This window comes from Ochlerotatus camptorhynchus, unplaced genomic scaffold (assembly GCF_037179485.1).
Source record: "Ochlerotatus camptorhynchus isolate MF236.1 unplaced genomic scaffold, CSIRO-AGI_Acam_v1.1 ptg000040l, whole genome shotgun sequence".
In the NCBI taxonomy this organism is placed as follows: Eukaryota; Metazoa; Arthropoda; class Insecta; order Diptera; family Culicidae; genus Ochlerotatus; species Ochlerotatus camptorhynchus.
In genome coordinates this window covers 2249434-2272530 of record NW_027040531.1, presented here as the reverse complement: position 1 = coordinate 2272530, position 23097 = coordinate 2249434, and the positions used below count along the sequence as shown (strand labels likewise).

At 37.2% G+C, this 23097-nt stretch overlaps 1 protein-coding gene across 16 annotated transcripts in view; it reads left to right on the top strand.

Moving 5' to 3' along the window:
• Window positions 1-23097, top strand: part of Piezo (piezo) — a 135118-nt gene that overhangs the window by 29151 nt on the left and 82870 nt on the right. For all 16 annotated transcript variants that reach the window (XM_065235856.1, XM_065235848.1, XM_065235837.1 and 13 more), the window contains one exon: window positions 15715-15806. In XM_065235856.1, the coding sequence (XP_065091928.1) occupies window positions 15743-15806 (64 nt within the window). In that variant the 5' untranslated portion in view covers window positions 15715-15742. The remainder of the gene's footprint in view (window positions 1-15714; window positions 15807-23097) is intronic.

The following is a 23097-nucleotide window of genomic DNA, read 5'->3' as shown; positions in this document are numbered from 1 at the left end:
TGATAATACTTGATACTTGAATAATACTGATACTTGAAGAAGTTTTTGGGGCTCCCTTAGCTCAGTCGGTGAAGGCGCAGCTACAAAGCAAGACCATGCTGGAGGTGGGTTCAATTCCCGGTCCGGTCTAGGAATTTTTCGGGAAGGAAAATTTCTCGACTTCCCTGGGCATAGAAGTATGATTGGACTTGCCACACAATTATACCAATGCAAAAATGGTACAGGCCTCGAAAGCTCTCAATTAATAACTGTGGAAGTGCATCTAAAACACTTAGTTGAGAGCACGCAATAAGCTAATATGCGATATGCAATAAGCTTGAAATGCGAAGAAGAAGAAGAAGAGAAGTTTTTGGAGATCTCTGATCACTTGAAGGTCTTTGGATGATATTCTGAGTCACCTGGTATCATGAGAGTTTGAAAGAATAGTACCTTATCAAACTGAAGCCTTGAAAAAGTATCCAGAGGACTTTCTGAGCTGCCTGATATCATACGAGAGAATATCTGAGACATGTAATTTGGATAGTTGGATAGTTGGATATTTTCAGAATGATCCTCCTGATCCATCCTGAAGTCTTGAAAAAGTAACCTGAGGTTATCATGGGAATCTCTGATCACCTGATGGTCTTCGGAATAATTTCTGAGCAACCTGATATCATGAAAGAACATCTAATACAGAACATCTGGAACTGATTTGAATTGGTGGATAGTTGAAAATATTTAGAATTATTCCTGATCAAAATGAAAAAATTGAAAAAAAATGTCAAGAGAACTTTATGGAGATTTTAGAACACCTGAAAATCGTTGGAATAATTTCTGAGCAGCCTGGTATCATTGGGAGAATATTTGTTTGGATATAAAAGACGCAAGAACCTCACTGAAACTTTTTTAGATACAAATTTTATAAAGTTTAGTATTCTCTATGAAGTTCTTCAATTTGTATGTGAAGCTCTTCGTATTTTTATGAAGTTTTCCGAATTTTCTCAGAAGTTCTCAAAACTTCTGTGAAATTACCCAATTTCTATTAAATTCTCTCAACTACTATTAAGTTCTCTGTACATTTAAGATAAGCATATATATAAATACATCCAAAGAAATTAGAAACAGAGTTCCATTCGTGTTTCAAATCTGCTCAGAAATAAAACAGAAACTGCTCGACTAGTTGCAAATTGGGGCAAAATAGTGCTCGAATAGCAAAACAGCAACTCAGCATTGCGAGGGGTGCGTTTCTGTTCTAGTTTCAAATTGAAACAGTTCATATAAAATATAACAGCATTGCGAACGGCCAGAGGCTCTCAAATCTTTTTTATATACTAAATTATGGAACATCTTTTGACAATAAGATGCAATCTTGTTGGTGCCTAATAAATTTAAAAAATTCTGACAATTAATTCACGCTGGTATTCCTTTTTACTATATTAAACTGATCGTATGAAACCAGGAAAACTATGACGTCCACCCGGGAAAAAACCGAGAAAATACCGATAATTTAATTTCTTTAAACCAGTGGCCACCCTGAGGCTGGTCCCTATCGATAGTGAGTTTCAAATATTAATTATTCAGTCGTTTGAAGTTGACCGGCCAACATTTGACAAACATTGTAGAACAATTTATTAGATGTAACAATGTAAACTGAATGTGCTCATCATTCGCCATTAACCACGTTCATGTTGATGCTAGAACAATCTAAAGATTAATATTTATGCCTAAACTTGTTCAGACTCAAACTGGTAAAATGAGCCGACACATATGAAATTCGGTTTGTTGCGAATACATTTATTTTTTGTAAATCCCACATTGATATGTATCAAGATTTATTTACATATTAAATTACTACAACTTGTTCAGGTTCGCTTCTAATCAAAACGTTGTAACGGTAGAATGTGTCATTCGGCGGCTGTGGTCTAAGAAAGATACGGAAAGAACGAGTAAAATCGATGCCACTCATGTTTGATCCAATAATTTCAAAATTCAAAAATTGCTATTACTTTATCCACCAGAAAGCATAGATATTTATTCTTGGACACAAGCACATATCATTGAATAAATATTGACACAGTGCCCATTATCAGACACCATGCATGGTAAATAAAATCAAATAATGCACTCATTGATATGAAATGTATCGTAAGCAACTGACAGGTGTGATAAGAAATTAGGGCACTTTTGTCGGTTTGTGTCATAATTCATGTAACACAATTTCCTATCTTAATGTTGAGTTAATTTATTTAATCCGGGCGCCGGATAGCCTAGAGCTTGCCACCCAATATACAAATTATTGCATTGGTTAGCATAGAAAGGTGCATCTAGAACACCAAGTTGAGGGCTGGCAAAACACTCACAACAGAAGCGCTCCAAGCCTAGAAGAAGGCGAGTAAATTATTTAATAGGATGCAGGAATGCGCGACCAATACTAGAACCGCTAGCCAATCTTCCACTCCAGAGCAGAGCAGAGTTCGTAACGATTTGTGCAAAGATCAGCATCGTAATCATAATATGGTGCCGATACGTGTCTTCCAATGCACAAATCATCCTAGATCGCACCTAGTCATCATCTGATAAGCGGACTTAAAAGGTCAGGAGAACCGTATAGACATATACCACCACCCTATGATTTATATCGCGTGCGCTGGAAAGATTTTAAAATAATCCAAAGATTGTAAGCGTTTCCTTTATATTAATGATTCCGCGTGCATTCCTCAAGTGATTGTACAGTGATTCTAAGCTTTGCTATTGACCACCAAACACAATCGTGCATCTTAGCGTGCTGAGGAAGTGATAATCAGTCGCGGCGTAAAGTCTCAAGCTAATAGAAGATGACATCATACAATACCAGCGTTACGGTATTCTATAAATATTATTCCACGCAATTTTTAGCACATTTAAATACATGGGATCTGACTGCGTTGTTGGTTTTCTTGTTGAATAATGTAAAAAATCGTTTGATGTTTGTTTCACTCTTAGTAACACATGAATTGAAATGTTGAAATGAAATATGACGATATTTATTTCTTAAGACTAACAATATTCGTGATTGTTACAACGTGTATGGCTAAGAAGTGCCGGTAGCCGTCGTGAATCAATCATTTGAATTTTAATTAAACTGATCCGGACGTGTCTGTAATGTTGATCTGATAAATTCATTTGCAACATTTGCATTGTCTTTTCGTATTCTGAATTATCAGCTTTCCTAGTAAATTGAGTCAGCGAGGTCGCCCTGATAAACAAATCAGACGAAGCAACGAACTCATCAAAACACATACATTGATTCCACTGTATAAATAGTTAGAAAGATTCTCAGCATCTTGAGGTAGGGAATGGACTCTGGAAGAGATTAGACCTAGTTCGCAATTTCTAGAATCGACTAACTGTACACATCATTCTATGAATGATTATTGCGTGTTTATACAGTTGACACACCTATAATGTCACGAGCAATACGACCGCCAAATATGTATTGTATTCTCCATGTGTTGCATACTCGATCAGACACACGCTCATAGTATTTAGCCAAAGCTGCTGGAGGCCAAGGAATTTCGTCGTTCTTCATTTCTTCTATTTTCCATTTTAGTTAGAATCAAATGACATCATTGTAACCTGCCGTGAGTCGTGTGCAAATATGACACTGTGCTTGTAACAATCCGTTGTAGTATTTTGGAAGCACTATCCCACATGAGGCATTTTCCACATCGCGGTGAGAACAGACAATGCTAATGTTTCCTCTGACAACGCATCAGTTGTTAATCTTTTCCAGCAAAGGTATTAAAAAATTCCAATCGAGTCAATCTCAGAGCTTATGATTTCCGTTAAACGAAGCGGAATGTCCACAGATTGCACAACGATTTATCATTAATTTTGAGCACACAACTTTTATCGGACGATTAGTACCTGTCGTCGCACGCTCTGGCCAGCCGGCGGCCGGTTCAATTCAATGTAACTACATACACACGGCTTCCCATTCCACTTGAAGTGAGTAATATAAATGGCAAACTGAACCTTCGTTATCAATTCAATGTAACTGGAAAACTACAAAAAAAAATCAACGGTTAATCGACGAAAGGTTTGAACGAATCCACAACGAATTCATGATCGATAGTATCGATTTCTGCTAATTTCAATCGTCATACTTACACCGGCTAACCGCTCCACTAGGTTTCAGGTACATACACGCTACAAGTTGCCGTTGTGACATAGCGTTGAAGACAATCGACATTTTGTCACGGATTTCGGCATTGCATCGTTTGTTTATTGAATATTGACGTGCTCAGTTTAGTTTTTATTTTGCTGCACTTCGCTGCAGTGTCTTATGTAGTTGATGAACGTTTTAGCGAAGAATACTTGCATGTGTATTCGACGGATCTAGAACCTTTTCCGCTTTATGTTTTCTAGCTTGATTCGGGTAAAAGTGGAAGCCTTGGAAACGTGTCTTAATATGTTGATCAAATTGTATTGGTGAATTGGACAGTTGATTAGCTTTAGATGGCGATCCCGATACGGTCGAAAAAACTTTGCAGGTTGGACCATAGAATTGGTCGAGTTTGGGAAATACATTCAAGAAACTGTTTGTAGGAAGAATAACTAGCTTGGATTTCCGTTAAGTTTTGGAGTTGTCTTCATGGATGGATAGTGTAATGCAGAGTTAACCCACTACATGGCGCTAATACGAAAATAAAACAGTTGCTCAATCCTAGATTTAGAGTTCAAATAAGCTTGCTTCCGCAAAACGATCTACTGCCTTTAATCGCATATCTGTCCAATATGGATATTCGTCAATTTTAATATAATAACGCTATCCACTATCTATTGGCATCACGAGATAAAACTACGGACTTTGATCTGAAAAAAAAAATGTGAAAACAACATCAAGTCAGTTTGTCCCATCAAGTAAAGTAATCGCATATCAGTCCCATCCTGAAATTCAATCGTCCAGAAGTCAAGTTACAGTTCTGTTTTTTCAATCGCCATATTTTTTGCTGATATAATAAAGCATTCAGGGTTCATTACAACTGATTTTAACTTGAAAAAAATATCAAGTAAATTACTATGATTTTTCAATTATTTACATGAGAATTGCACTTCGTAATTTCAACTGCCATTTTCTCAATGCCTACTTTTTCCATATGGGACTGCTAAGGGATTATAGGCAGTATAGGTTCGTGAGGAAAATGATTAAAATATTGTTTGCGCAGTTCGCAAATCGTGCACGTGTTATGTTTTGGGTGTGTTAGATGTTAAGCCAGGCAAAGTATCTGAAGCTTGCAGGTGAATACTTTCTCACTTCGGGATGTGAACCTTTACATAGTAGGAGAATTTTGAAGTTATATCCACTATCTGAGAGGTTTTGGTCATGTGAACAATTTTTTCTAAACAGTTCTTAGATGACAAGAATCTCAAGATATAAGCCCTTTGGAAATATCACAAGCACACCGTATCGTCGAAGAGCATTTTTTTCCATCATCTGGAAGATCAGATAAGATATAAAATGTCAAGAGATAATACCAAACAACAGCATCCTGAATACCATTTTGTATACCAAACAAGGACTGAAGCTTTAGTATTTTACTATTTATTTGATATTGCAATCGCATAATTTGATTGGAACAAATTTCTGATATTATTTTTTGATATTTTACCTACTACAGTTCCGGTCAGATTAAACTTTAATCATTAAAGTGATCATCGTGATTTTTTTGTCGCTCCAAAAATGTTCAAAAATCTTTAACTGTTTAGTAAGTGCATCGAAATGTCTTATTCTTCTTATTTGAGTAGCATTTTTCGAATGAACCTAAGAAACTGGTTTCTGCACTTTTTGGCCATCAGTTGTCACTATTGTTGTTGGTGATGACATCTGTCGGAAATTACACATAAAATGCTTTCCGTTAGTTGCTAACAGAGGACAGTGGAGTCAACAATCCTAGAAATGCCTTTCACATACTTCAAAATAGAGTACCTAACATTGCAAACCATGTCTGGTACCTCTATATATGCATTTATATTAACAAGCCCCTCATTTGGTTTGCATATTCTGCTCAAAACATACTTTCAAAGTCCCGCAACAGGATGTCCCGCCGTTTTTTATGAATGGGGGGGGGGGGTTAAAAAGTACATTTTGTGCAGAGTATGCAAAAAATGTTGATCTAAATGCAAGCCATTCTACAGCAAAACGATATAGTGGTTCTCAGAATTTTCTAAAAATTTGTAGTTTTGGTCCTTATCGCAAAATATTAGACCCGTATTTTTTTGTCATTAGGGTTACCATTTCCATGTTAAGGTGGTTTAAAATCGTGCTTTGACTATATGTTTTTTTTTTCTGCGTGAAGTCAATGATAAACATAGTTGAAGATACCTTACCTTACCAATCAGGCTAAGGCCTTGTTGTCCTCTGCTGTCCGAAGAAGTCGTCTCCACTCTACTCGATGTATGGCCACACTCCGCCAGCCTCGTAGTCTGCGAAGGGTCCGCAGGTCGCCTTCTACTTGGTCGATCGACCTTGCCCTCTGCGCGCCTCTTCTTCTTGTTCCTGTTGGGTCGCTTTCTAAAACCATTTTCACTGGGTCGTCGTGCTGTATTCTAACGATGTGCCCAGTCCACCGTAGTCGCCCAATTTTTGCAATTTGGACGATGGATGGTTCTCCCAGCAGCTGGTGCAATTCGTGGTTCATTCGCCTCCTCCGCGTTCCGTCATCCATCTGCACTCCACCGTAGATGGTACACAACACCTTCCGTTCGAAAATACCTAACATTGTCTTCCCTAGAACCTCTTCCTTTCATGTATTTTGTCTTTGATGCGTTGATGGCAAGTCCAATTCGCCTAGCTTCAGCGTTCAGTCTGATGAACGTTTCCGCCATCGTGCCATGATGTCAATGTCATCGGTGAAGCCAAGAAGCTGGATGGACTTCCTAAAGATCGTGCCACTCGTGTCTATCCCAGCTCTTCTGATCACACCTTCTAACGCGATGTTAAATAGCAGACATGAAAGTTCATCACCTTGCCGTAACCCCCTTCGAGATTCAAAGGGGCTCGAGAGTGTCCCCGATACTCGAACAACGCACATCACTCGATCCATCGTCGCCTTAGCTGATCTCGATCGACTGTGTCGTATACGGATTTGAAATCGATGAACAAATGATGTGTGGGCACGTTGTATTCGCGGCATTTCTGCAGAACCTGCCGAATCGCGAAAATTTGGTCCGTGGTAGCGCGGGCACCCATGAATCTCTTACATAGTTGAAGATGCTAATATCAAATAACAGACTAAAGTGGTAATTTTTATACGATAGATGAGGATATGAAAGTATAGAATTGATAGTTCCGTTAGAGTACGGCAGTGTGAAAATTGTATATAGAGAGTAGAAAGCGAGCAACGACAACTAGGAAGTTTTTTTTTTTCTCTTTATTATAGAGATTTTTAGCCATAGGCTAGTTCATCTCTTAAAACAACTAGGAAGGTACAAATCGGTTTGATCATCTCTCTTTACCAAACTCCCCCGTTGGAGAGGGATGGTATTTTCAGGTGAACGCCTCCTCCAGCATGGTCTTGCTTTGTAGCTGTGCCTTTACCGACTGAGCAAAGGGAGACCCATAAGTGTTTTACTGAAATTATTGAAACTAAATGCAGATTCAACTCATCGCGATCAAAACAAAACCGAAAAAGCTTGAAAATTTGATCAACCAGCAGCCATAAATTTGAAGAACATTCTAAAAACTTACAAATGTTTGGACTTTTTTGACGAGATAATGGTGGGAGACTAACAACATCTCCGCTTGAGCCACTTAATTTGAAGTAGTTTGTCCTTGATGCATCAATAACAAGCCCAATACGCTTCGCTTCAGCCTTCTGATGTACGGTTCCACCATCGCCTCAAAGTATAATGTCGATATCATCGTCAAAGTCAAGAAGCTGGACGGACTTCCTTTTCAGGGTCCCAAGTAACACATATTCATGGCATTATGTTGAGTACACTTCTTTACAACCAAAACAAGCCATACAAAGGTTATATCAACTGTTATAGAGCTAGTGTGCTGCTTGGGGTGTCTATTACTACTTCTATCTATCTTCAGTAACAACATAAATTCTTAGGTTTGAATTGTGTTGTTAAAGACTCTGGAAAATGGATAATTTCTACAGATTTTAAAGTTAGACTTTTTTTTTGAAATCATGGACTCAATGAAAACTTGGAAAAAATTTCAAGAATTTGCAATGAGAATAAATATTTAAGACTACGGACATAGAATAAATTCCAAGAGCTCGGGTTTCAAATAAAGTGTGGACTTCATAGCTTATGAATTGTAATGAATACATTTGATGAAAACGTTCAAGGATCACTAGGAATGGGGGAATTTAAGGGAAAATATCGAATTAGTTTAGTTGAAGATGCTAATTTCAGACACAGTGGTCAGACAGACTAGAGTGGTAATTTTTATATGATAGATGAGGAGATGAAAGTATAGAGTTGATAGTTCCGTTAGAGTACGGCAGTGTGAAAATTGTATGTAGAGAGTAGAAAGCGAGCAAGGACAATTTTTTAGAAAGGTACAAATCGGTTTCTCTTTATCTCTCTTTACCAAACTCCCCCGTTGGAGAGGGATGGTGAAGAGTATCCCCCCCCCCCCACTGCCACCACTGGCAAAACGAGATGATCACCGACTCGCTCATGTACCGACGATGTGTTTGAAACAGTTCTATCGGTTTCACCGCACTCAAGTTGTTATCAGAAGGGAGGCATCCAGTCGTAGTTCGTAGTCGTAGGAAGCTTACTATGGTCCTACCTGTTCACTATGCCTCTTCTTCCCCTAAGTAGAATTTCAAGTGAACAAGGAGAATCCAAAGGGAGTTCTTAACAGAATTCAATGAGAATTCTGAGGATAATTTCAAAAGCACTGTGAGGAGTATTTCATAGAAGTTTCGAGGAAAATTTCAAGGAAATGTCCACCGAAGTTTTGAGGTAAATTTCAAAGGAATACTATAAAGAGTTCCAAGGTTGTTCCTGTAATCATCTTAAGACAACTCAAAGAAGAGCTGCTATGGAATTCTTAGGACCACTTCTAGAGAATTCTGAGCAGAATATAGAGGGAATCCCGAAGATTATCCGATGGGAATTGCAGAAAAATACATAGTGAATACTGAGGAGATGTATTTTCAGGTCAAATCTTTTGGGAATTGCTAGGTAATAAAGCGAGAATTGTAAAATAAATCTATGAGAATTGCTATAGAGAATTTTTAGATTAACTCTGAAAAAATGTATAGTTGTTTCTAACAGGGTGCCCAGTGAACCGGGAAAATCGGGAAATAACTGGGAATTTTTAAAGTAACTGGGAAAACCGGGAATTCTATAGAAGAACCGGGAAAAATCAATGAACCTTAACATACCGTCACATACATTTTGGTATGTACTTTTTTTGTTATGTGCAAGTTATGGATAATGGTTTTTTTTACGTAGGGCTTCGTCTGTGATTTCTATATGGGGGTACACTTTGTGAAAACCAAAAATGGAACATTTAACAAAATTATGAAAGATTTTGAACATTTATAAATCAGCTGCCCCTGGACCAATTTCAATAATTTTATCACCAATCGATCAGAAAAAATTCTACGCATCAATAGCAATGCTTCCGATTGATGATTTTCAAAAGGAACTATTGAAAAAGTGGTAATGTCAATAATTGTCCAATGTACAAATAAAAAGTGATAATTGTATCACTGTTTTCATGAAATAAACGTTCTTCCCAAACCCAGTCGTCTTAATCGAGTACCACTTGGTTGCACATCACTCTGCTTTAACCTGAAAAGATATAAAAAAGCGCTGCTCATTTTCGCTTCGGTCGGCGTGGCTAGCAGGCAGCAGAAGCAGCAATAGCAGCAGTAGGAAGGTGGTGGCAGATTAGGTAGTCCACTCTTCTACCTAACAAGCAAGAATGACTGGTCGTGGCAAAGGAGAGAAAGGTCTTCGTATCATAAAGGCCAAGCATCATCGCAAGGTTCTTCGTGATAACCGCCATGCGTCGTCTGGCTCGCCGTGGTGGTGTCAAACGTATCTCCGGTCAGATCTACGAGGTGTGCTGAAGGTGTTCCTGAAGGTCACCTACACTGAACACGCCAAGACGCACTCTGTACGGTTTCGGAAGTTAAATCATCACCAACTTTGGCAAAAAACGGCCCTTTTCAGAGCCAACAAGCTTATTACAGTAAACAGTTGGAATAGAATTTATTTGTGCCTGTTTGTCCATATTCAGAACCACACGCCCCCAACGACCACACAAAATGCTCTCCAGAGTTGTAATCTTGTAACCAAACTTGGAGCAGGGGTGCAAGTGATTTTGATCGATTCTCTTCATCAACTTTCTCTTTAAAAACATTTACTACAAATTTGGTACGCCTACAATTCAAATACGGAAAGAGTTAAGATAATAGATGATCGATCAATTAAAAGAACTAAATGCTCTTCATATTTGTTCCGTCCACTAGTGGTCCTACATCAAGCTTCCGTTCGTGCCCTAGGCACAGACACTTCTACTTTTTCTACACAATCTTATTATAGGATTTGCGAAAACTAACGAACTCTTCATAATTTCTGAGCCATGTAGATTATGTGTTCTTTTTCAATTGGCTTAATACTAACGAATTCCAGATAATGAAAACTAAAATTGTTTGAACGAAAAGTAGATTAATTTCCAGTGACTCTTATGTCATGTGCAAGGTAGGGAGTAATTTTCATTGCTATCACACAAAAAAGAACAATAGTTTTTTGATACATTGATCTTGTATCATGAAAACCTCTTATAACAATTTACAACTCTCTAGTCTAAACATGGCAGTTTTTATAAAATTTTAATGGCAATTTGTTTTTCAAATTTTCATTAATTAATGGTAAGTTTATGTTTATTAGTATTATTTTATTTAAAATTTCGAAGATAAATCTGCTCTTTTGACATGACATGTCAAAAATATGAATATATCATACTCAGAATTATCATGGAATTCACTTTTAACTTATCAGGTAATTCACTCAGAAACCTCATCGTAATTCCCATCTCGTTGGGATTCCCTTGACACCTTCCTAAGAATTTATTTGGAATGCTGCTTAAACATTTTCTTTTACACTAGTAAGAATTTATTTGCAATCCTCCTTAAAATTCCTTTCCAATTATTTTGAAAATTAGATTCCTTTGATTTTTATCTCAAACACATGTTTGAACATAATTTTCTTTGTAAAAATCACGATTCCCTTACACTTTTAAAACTGTTTATGACATTTAAGTTATTGTTGCGCCTCCACTAAACTGAAGTTCGTGCGTCTGAGTTGACGCCATCTCCACTGGCGACATAGAAAATTCAAATGTTACGTGTGAAAACGTCGCATCAGCATTCAGTCGCATGCACAATAAGTATAAAAATTTGTGGCACTTAAGTTATTTTATTTACCCAAAATAGCATATTTTTAAACGCTTAAAAAATTCTTTTGAATCCTGGGAAACTCAGCGAATTTTATTCAGCAACATGAGTAGAAACCCTATAAAAATTATGCCACTCGTGTTTATTCCCGCTCTTCTGATCACGAAAGCCCATTACGTTGCTATAAATTTTAAGGGACTCCATAGTGTCCTCAAAACCCGGATAACGCACATCACTCGTGGTCGAGGTAAATATAGTATATACTACAAGTTCACAGGAACACTATATGATGTGGAGAATTTTCGGTGACAGTTGATGATGATGACTGGGTTATCGCTTTTTATTGTGATCATGAGCGTAAAAAAACTGACAATGACACTATCGTTTTTGGAACCGACTGTTGTAATTGTCTGGTTGAGACTGGGGAGGACTGCAGCCCCCTTAGGATAAATGTAGTGCCCCTAGAATTGTTACTACAATTACTAATTTTCCTTACACATCAAAATAGTTCACCAATTTCCTAATTACAAGTTCGAAAAATAAATTTAGCCCCCTTAGGATTTTTGCTTAGTTTCGTCAATGAGTGTAACCAAAATGATAATTAAATTATCATTATCAGAATCAGGCTTGCAATTGCTCATTACAGCTAAAATGCTATTTTTCGTTATTATGAAACAATGGGACACTATAATGATAATTTTTATTTGTAAGATGCAAGAAGAGGTGGTAAAGATTGTATATGACATATAAAGTTTGTCAATTTTGCTTGCAGAAGGTCACAACTAGCGATTAGGTGTAACGATGAGCAACGCGATGAGCGAGCAATCAGCGATCATAAAATTGCTAGTTGTGACCTTCTGAAAGCAAAATTGTCAAATTTTATATGTCATATACAATCTTTCCCAAGTAACAAATCTAGAGCTGCTTGGCTATATTCAAAATTTATAAAGGTTTTATTGCAGCTGCAACCATTACCTACAGCTTTATCACGGTCATATACAATGCAAGTCATGAAACATTCTTATAGCTATCTACAAAACCCCTATAAAGCTAATTAAAAAACCAACTGATGCTTATGCTATTTTCACTTATGAAAGGTTTTATGATTGCTTTGAAGTATACAAAAAAGTAAAATGAATTGCCCTTATAAAACCAAAAAATAAATCCTTTCGTTGCTTTATAAGTAAGCGCAATAAAACTAGTTGGCCATGAAACAGTTATTTTAAAACAATTATAAGCATTCAGTTGCGACTTGTCAGAAATAGGTGGTTTATTTTTACTACATAGAAAAGAATCAAAACTTTCCGGTACTTCCAAGCGGAGCGCAAAGAAAATCAACAAAATTGTTAGCATGAGCATGAAAACATTTCGTGTATACGTATACGCGACGTAGTGTGCGTAAGAAAAACGTCAGCAATCTCCATGATTCTTCCATTCTCGCCCGCATATACATGGGGTTACACGGACGAATCTTGGTCGAAATACATGGAATGGTGACAGTCGTAGGGCAAAAAGGTTGAAATCACGCATAACTTTTCATAAAGGTTAATGCACCATTCAAAACTTTTCTAAATGTTTGTAAAATTCATCGGTTGCACCCGTAGAATAGGAATATACATTTGCCCTCAAATAAAAAAATGAATTCAAGTTGAACATTGCATTAGGTCCTAAGTAATATTGATAGATTCGCTTCGTCAACTCTCTCTTTGCATCCCCACGGTCATGTAAAGACATTCCCAGGTATTTTCAGCACATAAATCGATAAAAGAAGCTTTTATCTAGCATCCAATACGACAAGCACATCAAGAAACGGTTCTGTGAATAAGTTATTAAGGAAAGAGAAAGTCGACGAAGAGAATCGATCAATGTTACTTAGGACCTAATGCAAAGTTCAGCTTGAATTGCTCTTGTAAAAAGAAAATAGTGCTCGTAATAAAATCATGCATTATGCTTCTCTTTCCTGCTTTCATCCAATGCACACTGGGCCAGGAATGCAACCTAGCGGAGCAAAATTCATAACTCCGAAACGAAGCATTTCCGCGACTTGGTGTCTTCGGCAAAATTTCTCGTCATAATAAGGACCATCTATTGACATAAACAAATAGTTCAAAACTCTTCCGCAAAGATGGTGTCACAATCTTACTTTTTTCTCTGACGTTTTGGAAACTTGATGTCTTCGGCAAACTCGTTTTTTCAACAATGTCTTTGAAATTTGAAGCTTTATCCAGTATGTTTCTTCACAAAAGCTATTTATTTAATGTATTTGCATAAGAGAAAAATATAACATTATAAAGCTGTAAGCAAAAAAACCGAAACAGAAAAAAAAAACATATTTTCGACATTTTTTTCTTTAACTCCATATAACTTGGAACCAGTAGACAATGGAAATTTAAGGTCTTTGAAAGAGCTGTTCATTTTGTCAAGATAAACAACTTTGCCCAAGACATCAAGTCTCCAAAACGTCAGAGAAAGAAGTTAGATTGTGGCACCATCTTTGCGGAAGAGTTTTGAACTATTTGTTTATGTCAATAGATGGTCCTTATTATGACGAGAAATTTTGCCGAAGACACCAAGTCGCGGAAATGCTTCGTTTCGGAGTTATTAATTTTGCTCCGCTAGGTTGCATTCCTGACCCAGTGTGCAATGTAAGCATTAGACATTTTAAGAAATTGCGCTTGATGTTTTGCTTGCCTGCTGTCCTCTGTCGCCATATTGTCATTATGAAAATGCCATTAGCCTTGGAATAAAATCCAAGAAATTTCAATAAAATAATGGCTAAATAAGATATCCGAAATGATTTCCAGTGTGCATTGGTATGAATTTATGTATTGAGATCTATTTTCTGTAAAATTAAGGTGATTCCATCAAATTCATTTGATTTCAGAAACAATCTTTTTTGTTAACTTGAATTATTTTGGAGGCGCATTTATTTAACGCTCATATTATCTCAATATACACGATAACATTTCAAGCGCATATGTTTTGGAACTTCTTAAAAGTAATATATTTTCTTTAAGATTTTCACTAATGTCGCCATGAAACAAAATTGATTGCATGGTGATCTTGACACCAACACTCAAACCTATTTTTACCGCTAAAGATTTCCATTTGGAAAAAAAAAGTTTCAGCAGAACAGAACAACAACAAGCTAATTTATGGCGGTTGCTTTGAAGCCAATACAAATTAAATTGGCTTTATAACTGATTTTCACCAAAGCGTAATAAAACTGCTTGGATACAATATTACTCTTATAGAGGCTATGAGAACCTTTTGTAGAGTATGAGGCTTCCTGACAAAAGGTTTTAAGACAGCTTTATTGTGATTCTCAAACATGCTTTATAAACCTTTTCAAGAGTGGTCCACTAAGCTGTATGACGATCTTATAGCGGTTATCAAAAGGTTGTGCTGGAGCTATTAATTTTATTGGCGATTTTATGAAATTGATCTCAACAACCACTAAAGAGTGCAATAAAACAAGAAATGCTACTTGGGTTACCACCTCTTCTTGCATCTTACAAATAAAAATTATCATTATAGTATCCCATTGTTTCATAATAACGAAAAATAGCATTTTAGCTGTAATGAGCAATTGCAAGCCTGATCAGAATCGATGATTTTCATTCCCTGGCTAAATTTCTAGACCGGGCCGGGAATATCACCCATCCGAGCTGGTGCCCTACCCGTTAATAATCAAAGATCGTAAATGTCACCACAGTGCACGAAGATCATAACTTCTACCAACATATGTTCTATGATAAATGAATAACAAAATGTATTCATCACATAAAACCTTCACCTTTGGGCCATTTGTCACTGTCCACTATAGCAGAAGGTAATTATTTCCAAGCTAATATCTTTTTGCTATTGCAAATTCGCTGCTCCTATCATTATAAGTATCATGTGTGCTCATCGCGAAAATTACCTCCGTTTAATATGCATTAATTAATTACAATCCCTAGCGTCGGCGCTGGTTGTGAACAAGTTTGTTCCTCCACAGTGATAGTAATTTTGGTTGATGATGGTACACCAACTGTATGGCGTGTGGTCTGCAGTGCCATCAACGGTTGCTATTCGAGATTAAAACTATTTTCCACGCAAGTCTACATCGAAGTGAAGATTGATATACTTTCTCTCTACGACCGTCCAACCACCGATGGATGCGATGGATAGTTGTTAGCTCATAGGGGAGCAATTATCGCGTGTGGAAAGCGAATGTTAGTCTTAAGCCTCAAGTCACGATACATCGTACATAATGTCGTATAGAGAGCGGTAATTAGTCGGAATAAGTTAATTAAATCTTACTTTTATCCATTCTCACTTTCAGGACCACGATCGCTGGACATTGACACAAGATGGCCAACTACTTCATCTGTTTGGTGGTGCAGCGACTGATACTGCCGATCATTCTGGCAATATGTAAGTATTCGACAAACTATCGTTCCTTATTCTCCGACCGACGGTTTTTGGCTTGGTGCCACATTTCGGGCGCCATGGAAATTGGGTCGACCGGGAATTGCTACTTGGATGGGTTGGGCATTCCCGTTCACACCTAGTAAAATTAAAAAAAAAAACGCAATGGGAATGTCATTCCCAAAATACCGTGGAATATGACACAGGTGGTAATAGGAATAACGATAGATTTACGACTTCTGTCCGTATCCATTTTCTTGAATTAACCGAACCTGTCCACGTTAATTGGAAGGAAAAACACTTTCTATGTTTCGACAACGTGATAGTATCCGTTTGATGGGGCCGTTATGTTGCGAAACAGACACACTCATTCATAATCTACACCCTTCCAAGCCTATGAAACATGAAAGAAAAAGCTCCATCGCATTTAACAAAGCAGTCACTAAGGTTGTGCGGGAAATGTATCATAAAACGACACCCACCTGTACCCCACCCTCTCTTTGCTATGCCTATTCTAATACCAGCTCATCGTCACTCACCACCACCGGCGGTTTTGGGGTAGGCTAAAGAGAATAAAGTTAAAACATAAAATAGAAAACGACATGAAACTGTGGCACTACACTGAAAACGAATCTAACTCAAAGAGTGAGTCACTTTTACTCATTCGTATGGGTATATTTCTAAAAGCGTAGGCTACTCATGCGCTTAGTGACATACGATTTTAGAAATTTCTCCATACGAATGAGTAAAAGTGACTCACAACTGAGTAAAAGTGACCCACTCTCTGAGTTAGTTTCGTTTTCAGTGTATGGTCACGACCGAAGGGACAGCGGACCTTCCGCGAAATCCCCACGGTCGTCGGTCTCCTTTCTTTTTTTTTTCCTCTGTTCATACAGAAACTTACATAATGAACTTTTCTGCGCTGTTTATTTATTCGTTTTGTTGTCCTTTTTGATGTTTGCAGTGATTTTCACTTCCTGGAGTCACCAGGTGGGAGTTTTCTCTCTCTCTTCCTTACGATGTGGTGGGTTGTATAAGCAGGATATATGAATGATTCACTATCCCGAGTCTGTTGAGGTACTGGTATAATTTATATGGGATTCCTCTAAAATAAATTTGAGAATCTCTCAGAAATTCCCTTGCCATTTTCTTAATAACAGTCCAAAAATTCTAAGCAGAACAATCCTTACAAATATCATGGTATTCATCCTAAAATTCCCTATGGTTTTTAATCGATTCTTCCAAGAGTTCACTAAAGCTTCCTTTGATAATTATATTTAGAAATCGCTTGAATTCTCCATAGAATTTCCATAAAATTCACCTTAGATAAATCTTAAAATTCTGCTCAGAATTATCTATTCCCTTCTCGAGATTATCCTTGAATTGCCTTCATCTCAGAGTTTCTTTGATATTTTGCCCTCAACATATCAAATCCCATGGGTTTCTTCTCAGATTTCCCTTGGAGCTCTCTTGAAACGTCACTTGAAATTATTTTTAGAATTACCCTGAAATTTGCACTTGAATTATCTGGGAACTATTCTCAGAATTCAATACCCTCGGTATTTCCTTGGAATTATCATAGGAAAACTTTCTAGAAATTCTGCTCAGAACTTACTTAGAATATTAATTAGAAAAGGACCAGGAGTTTTCATCAAAACAACCAAAAACTTCAACTCTGAACATTTCTTAAAATATCTGAATTCCTAGGTCCTCTCACAATAATATTGGAACTCTTCCGACATTTGACTTGGAGCTCTATTAAACACTCTCTTAAAGTTATTTCCAAAAAAACTTCCTTGGAATTGTTCCATGAAATACTTTTGTGTTATTCTAGTATCTTCTCAAAATTCCTTTGGAAATTCTCTAAATATTTCTTCAAAGTGACTGTATCATGAAAATCTAGTTCTCCGATGCTTTTGGAGTCCGTGATTTTTATCGGATTTCCCGTTTTCCCGGTTCAATAAATTTATAAATTATTTATAATAAATATAATCTTCAAGTTTCATGTTTTTTACAGATCCCAGAGTCTTGTTACCTAAATGATCAAGATTTTTTTCTGTTTTTTGAGAAATTTTCTGAATTTCAAGAAAGATCATTTAAACTACAGAGAAATCCAGCGAAATTTAGGGAATCTCCAGAAACTTAATTCAAAGTTTAGTAGCCCCAGATCGTGAAGAATGTTCTGTGCCTGATTTTCCTTACTATTTCTCGTGGAATCCGTCTCAGGGTTTCCTTTGGATTGTTTGAAGAATCTCATTTGATTTTCTGCAGATTTGTTTTATGAGTGTCATAAGCTTTTAGTTTACAAATTAATCTCAACCAGCGAATCCAAACACATAAACGATACAGACAAAACGGTTGCTATGACTACCATGACAAACTCGCTCTGTAACATAGCTCGATCCGAGTGGTAGAATGATAATGATATATTGCTTGCCTGCTTTGTTGCAATATACACGGATGAGGACATAGCTTGATCTGAATCGAGAAAAGACATAACAAAAAAATTCCCATTAACACACGTGTCTCATCTTCGGCTTTACTTCGTGAAGCAGCTTGCCAACAATTTGCTCGTTTCCTTCTACCCCCCCAAGTGAGTTGTGTCGCACGGGCTGCTTGTCATGAAAAAGAACATAGAAGATTATATCATTATTGCTTTCCACTTCTGACATAACTTTATTACTCGGTTCGTTGATCGCTTGTCATTTTGTCATTTGGAGATATTTTTTCCTTGATCTCAACTATCGCCAATTAAAATGAACGGATCAGAATTATGACTTATTTGTTAGTCTTTGTTTTTTTTTTGCAACCGACTGTTGTAATTGTCTGGTTGAGGCTAGGGAGGACTGCAGAGAATTCTCAATAATTTGGAGCTTTTAACTTGTAAGATCTTTGGCTATGAAAAATAATGAACCTGAGTTTGTTTAGCTTTTTTTAGATCCCGTACCCTCCCACCAGATGATGATTTCGGACTCTGGGTTTTTTTTAGTTCTCAGGCTTAAAAGATCATGACGGAGGGCAATGTCAAAAAGGCTGGCGCCGGTGGTGTAGTGGTAAGCGTGACTGCTTTCTAACACCCCAATGGGTCTGGGTTCAATCCCAGCCGAGGTCGGTGGGATTTTTCTGAGGCATAAAAATCTCTGGTCACGTCTTCCTTCGGAAGGGAAATAAAGCCGTTGGTCCCGGCCCATGTGTGTTGTGAATGGGTGCGATATCCTACGCAGGTGTGGAAGCTGCCTTCCTGCACATTCGATTGTTGCCAATGGATGGCAATCGATGTCCGTCGGTGATTGGCACTAGATTGCGGAACAGAGACCGACGTTAAATAAAGGAAAGAAGAAAAGAAAGATGGCAATGTCAAAAATATCTGGAATTTATATTTTTTTGATTCTAGAGCCTGGAAAAATTCAATATTTTGGTACAGTAAAGTTACGATTTTTTTTTTCCTTGATTTGTTTTCCATCGATCTTGTTTTCCGTGCTGAGCACCAATGCTACCGAGGGAGGCAGCTCCCACACCTGGACCCTACTTATCGACCCATCAACTCATGAACCGGGGAGCAACGGCTTTACTTCCCTATACTTAGAGATGTTATGCCTCAGAACATCCCGGCGGCACCGACTGGGATTGAACCCAGGCCTGCTGGGGTGAGAGGTAATCACGCTTACCACTACACCACCGGTGCCGCTATCATGCAGGTAGTTGGTATATCTGTTAGGGTTGTCTTCATTTTCAGCTATGTTGAGTGTAGAAGAAATGATTTTTATCAGAATTGCTCTCGATGCAAACGTTAGCATTGTACGCAAAGTATTTAAAATATATTAACCCGTAAAGTACCAGGACGAACGAATTTTTTTCAACAAACTCGTTCTCAGCAATGCCTTATCCGATTTTCATAAACTTTGGTTTTTATTCAAGGGTTGATTTCCCGGAACCGATGGCAATGTGTCCATATGTCATCAGATACACTACAACCTGATTTCAGTGATCATAGCTTGTCATTTTGACATAATATGATATCATAACCTCCATGAAATTATATTCCAACAATCCGTTCGCCGGAATTCACAGATCCGCGTTCCGGAAACGATGCCAAACTGGCCAAAATCATCCCAAATCATCTTCATTCACTTGATTCTACCTATTTGACATGATTTGACATGCCACAAGATACGTTTGCCTGAGATAATACTATCTCCTACAGAATCGATTTCCGGGACTCCGGGTACCGATAATATCGTAGCCATACGTTATGGAAATATCTAAATTCAGTCTTACTAATCATATTTCATCTATCTGATATCATTTGCTGCACCAGACAACCGATTCGCGTGAAAATTTGAAACATTTTGTCAAACTGGTTAAAAAAGTACAAAAAAACCAGACATATTTGCATCTCCCAAGAACTAGGACGGTTCTAAGGGGGCGGTACCTACGACAACAGTTAGTTCAACTATTCCCCTTGAATAAAAACCAAAGTTTATGAAAATCGGATGAGGCATTGCTGAGAACGAGTTTGTTGAAAAAAATTCGTTCGTTCTGGTACTTTACGGGTTAATTTAAATTATCCAATATTTTAGAACCTTGAAAAACTAGTGTGCTGGTTTCTGCGGGAATTACACAAATATTAGCTAAATACAAGTACACGGGAAAAAATCCGATCTCCGAAATGAGGAAAATGACTCATGATTTCATGAACAAAGCGTATTTTCATGTTATGAAAATACACCATGAATAATATTCATGATACCATGAGCAACTTTTGCGTAACGCAGCAAACATACCCAAAATCATGAATCATCCGATTTGAAATCATGATCTAAAATTCATGGGTTTAACTTTTACCAAAAAAAAAAATGTAAAAAGAATAGAATAAAGCATCAGACTGGATTCGAACCAAGAACCTTGAGATTATAAAACCCAGTCTTTGACCACTAGACTATCAGTACATGTATAAGAAGAAAGACAAAAGGCGTATAAGAGATACCTATGTAGTGCGGTTTATGAACACGGTTTGCCAAGTACGTGTAACGCTTGTAGCGGGCTTGATTCCACTGCATTATGAAATCATGAATTTCCATGACGAAATCATGAATCATTGTTATGATTTCATGGGATGGCAAGTTTTTCCTTTTCATGATTTCTTATTCATGAAAATGGAATCGGATTTGTTTCCGTGTAGTTCCAACAAAATCCAATCATTATCCTTGACATCCAATATACGTTTTTGCCATCCATTGTATGGCATCATCGGCAAAAAATATAGCAAAATCGTAAAATGTTTTACATGATAAATAGAAGAAGCCCCAATACACTTCCCTGAGACACACCAGAATTATTCCGCGTAGGTCTAGAAACAGAACAATTTCTTCCACACATATACTGCCGCTCTGCGAATGTCTGTCAAGCAAGTCGAGAAAATCGCATTTGAAGATTGATTCATACCAATGCTTCTTATGGCTGTATTTCCAAACTTTTTTCAGAACAAAGTTATTGAGTGCATCCAGTGTTATGCAAATAAGGGTGATTAGCTACCATTTGCATTGAATAACTCAGTTTTGACCAAAACTACTATGGGACCGACATGCGAAGAGCGGCAGTATATCCAACCGGTGGAAACTAACGATTTTAAAATGGCTCACTACTTGACTAGCCTATTGGTCCCAAGTACATCTATAAGCGTACCCCATTCTAGTCGAAATTCTAGTACTACAGTATATTTGTTTTGATTTGCTATGAAAGTTTGACAGATAAAATGAGCAGGGCTGGTAGCAGGTCACTTTTTAGTGACTTGGTCACTATTTTGAAGCCAGTCACTAAAAAGTCACTTTTTACACCAAAAAGTCTTAAAGTCACTATTTCCCTAAAAATAGTCACTAAAGTCACTTTTTCACTAATAAAATAAAATGAAATTTGAAAACATTAACAAAATTTTTAAATTGAGTGCTTGGCACTAAGAAAGTCTACAGTAGTTTCAACAAAATATACATATCTGTTAAAATATTGAAAATTTTAACCAGGGTGACCAGTGAACCGCAAAACTTTAGAACACCAGGAAAACTATTGGGAAATGCCTTCAATTTCAATTAAAAATCGGGGAAAATATGCCTCCTTTCCCAGAAAACAAATTGTTAAACTTGGAAACTTTCCAAAGGTATTTGTCTGTGATAGATTTTCAAAAGCCTTTCAAGGATGATCAAGAACTTTAAAAATTTAAAGTAAATTTTAAGAAAATTTTAAGAGATTCCAGGTATGGCACCAAGATATATCAGAGAAGAATTTCAAAGTACAGACTACGAAAGTCTCATGTAAAATTAAGTGCTCTGGGGACCGATTTCTTCATCTCCGCTTAAATCTTAAGCCAGGTTTACTTATATAGTTTTGGTAATAATTCCATTATAATTGAAAGTGCATTTTAACGAGAATTCTGAGAAGAATTCTATGATGATTAGATGAGGATTCTAGGTCCAGTTCTAATAAGAATTCAAAATTAGTTCTGAAATTTTGCTTAAGGGAGTTTGAGGAAAATTCCATAAAAATCCCGTGAACTCCAAAGATGCACTTTGCGGATAGTTCTGAAGACACTTCCCAGATAATTCTAAAGAGTTCGAAATAAATGCCGAGAAGAATTCCAATGGAATCGAATTGTGAGGATTCAATCTCAAAGGAATTCTGGGAAGAGTTTCAAAGTTATTCTGGGATGGATTTTTGTCTTAAGAATTCGGAGGAAATACTATGGGAATTCTAAGGAGAATGCAAATAAATTTAAAATGATTAATGGAAGGAGCCTTCACGGAGTTCCTAGAAGAATCAATAAAAAATCGAAAATAATTTATTTAAACTAATCATGTGTTATTACTTCATGCGTGAATTTAACGATTTACAAATATCAGACTTAAAGTGCAGATAAATGAGGAGATTAAATTATAGAGTTTATAGCTCCGTTATAGTACGGCAGTGTGAAAATAGTATATACAAAGTAGAAAGCGAGCAAGGACAATTTTGAGGAAGGTACGAATCTGGTAGTTGTTTACGTCAGGTGGCGACTTGAGTGTGAAACAATCGATAGAACTGTTTCCGCACATCGGAGGTACGTGAGCAAATCGGCGATCATCCCTTTTGCCAGTGGTGGCAGGGGGAAACACCCCTCACCATCCCTCATTAACAGATGAGCTTGGTAAAGGAGATACTCTACCCGATTCGTACCTTCCTCAAAATTGTTCGCTTTCTACTTTCTATACACAAATTTCACACTGCCTTATTATAACGGAGTTATCAACTCTTTACTTTACATTCA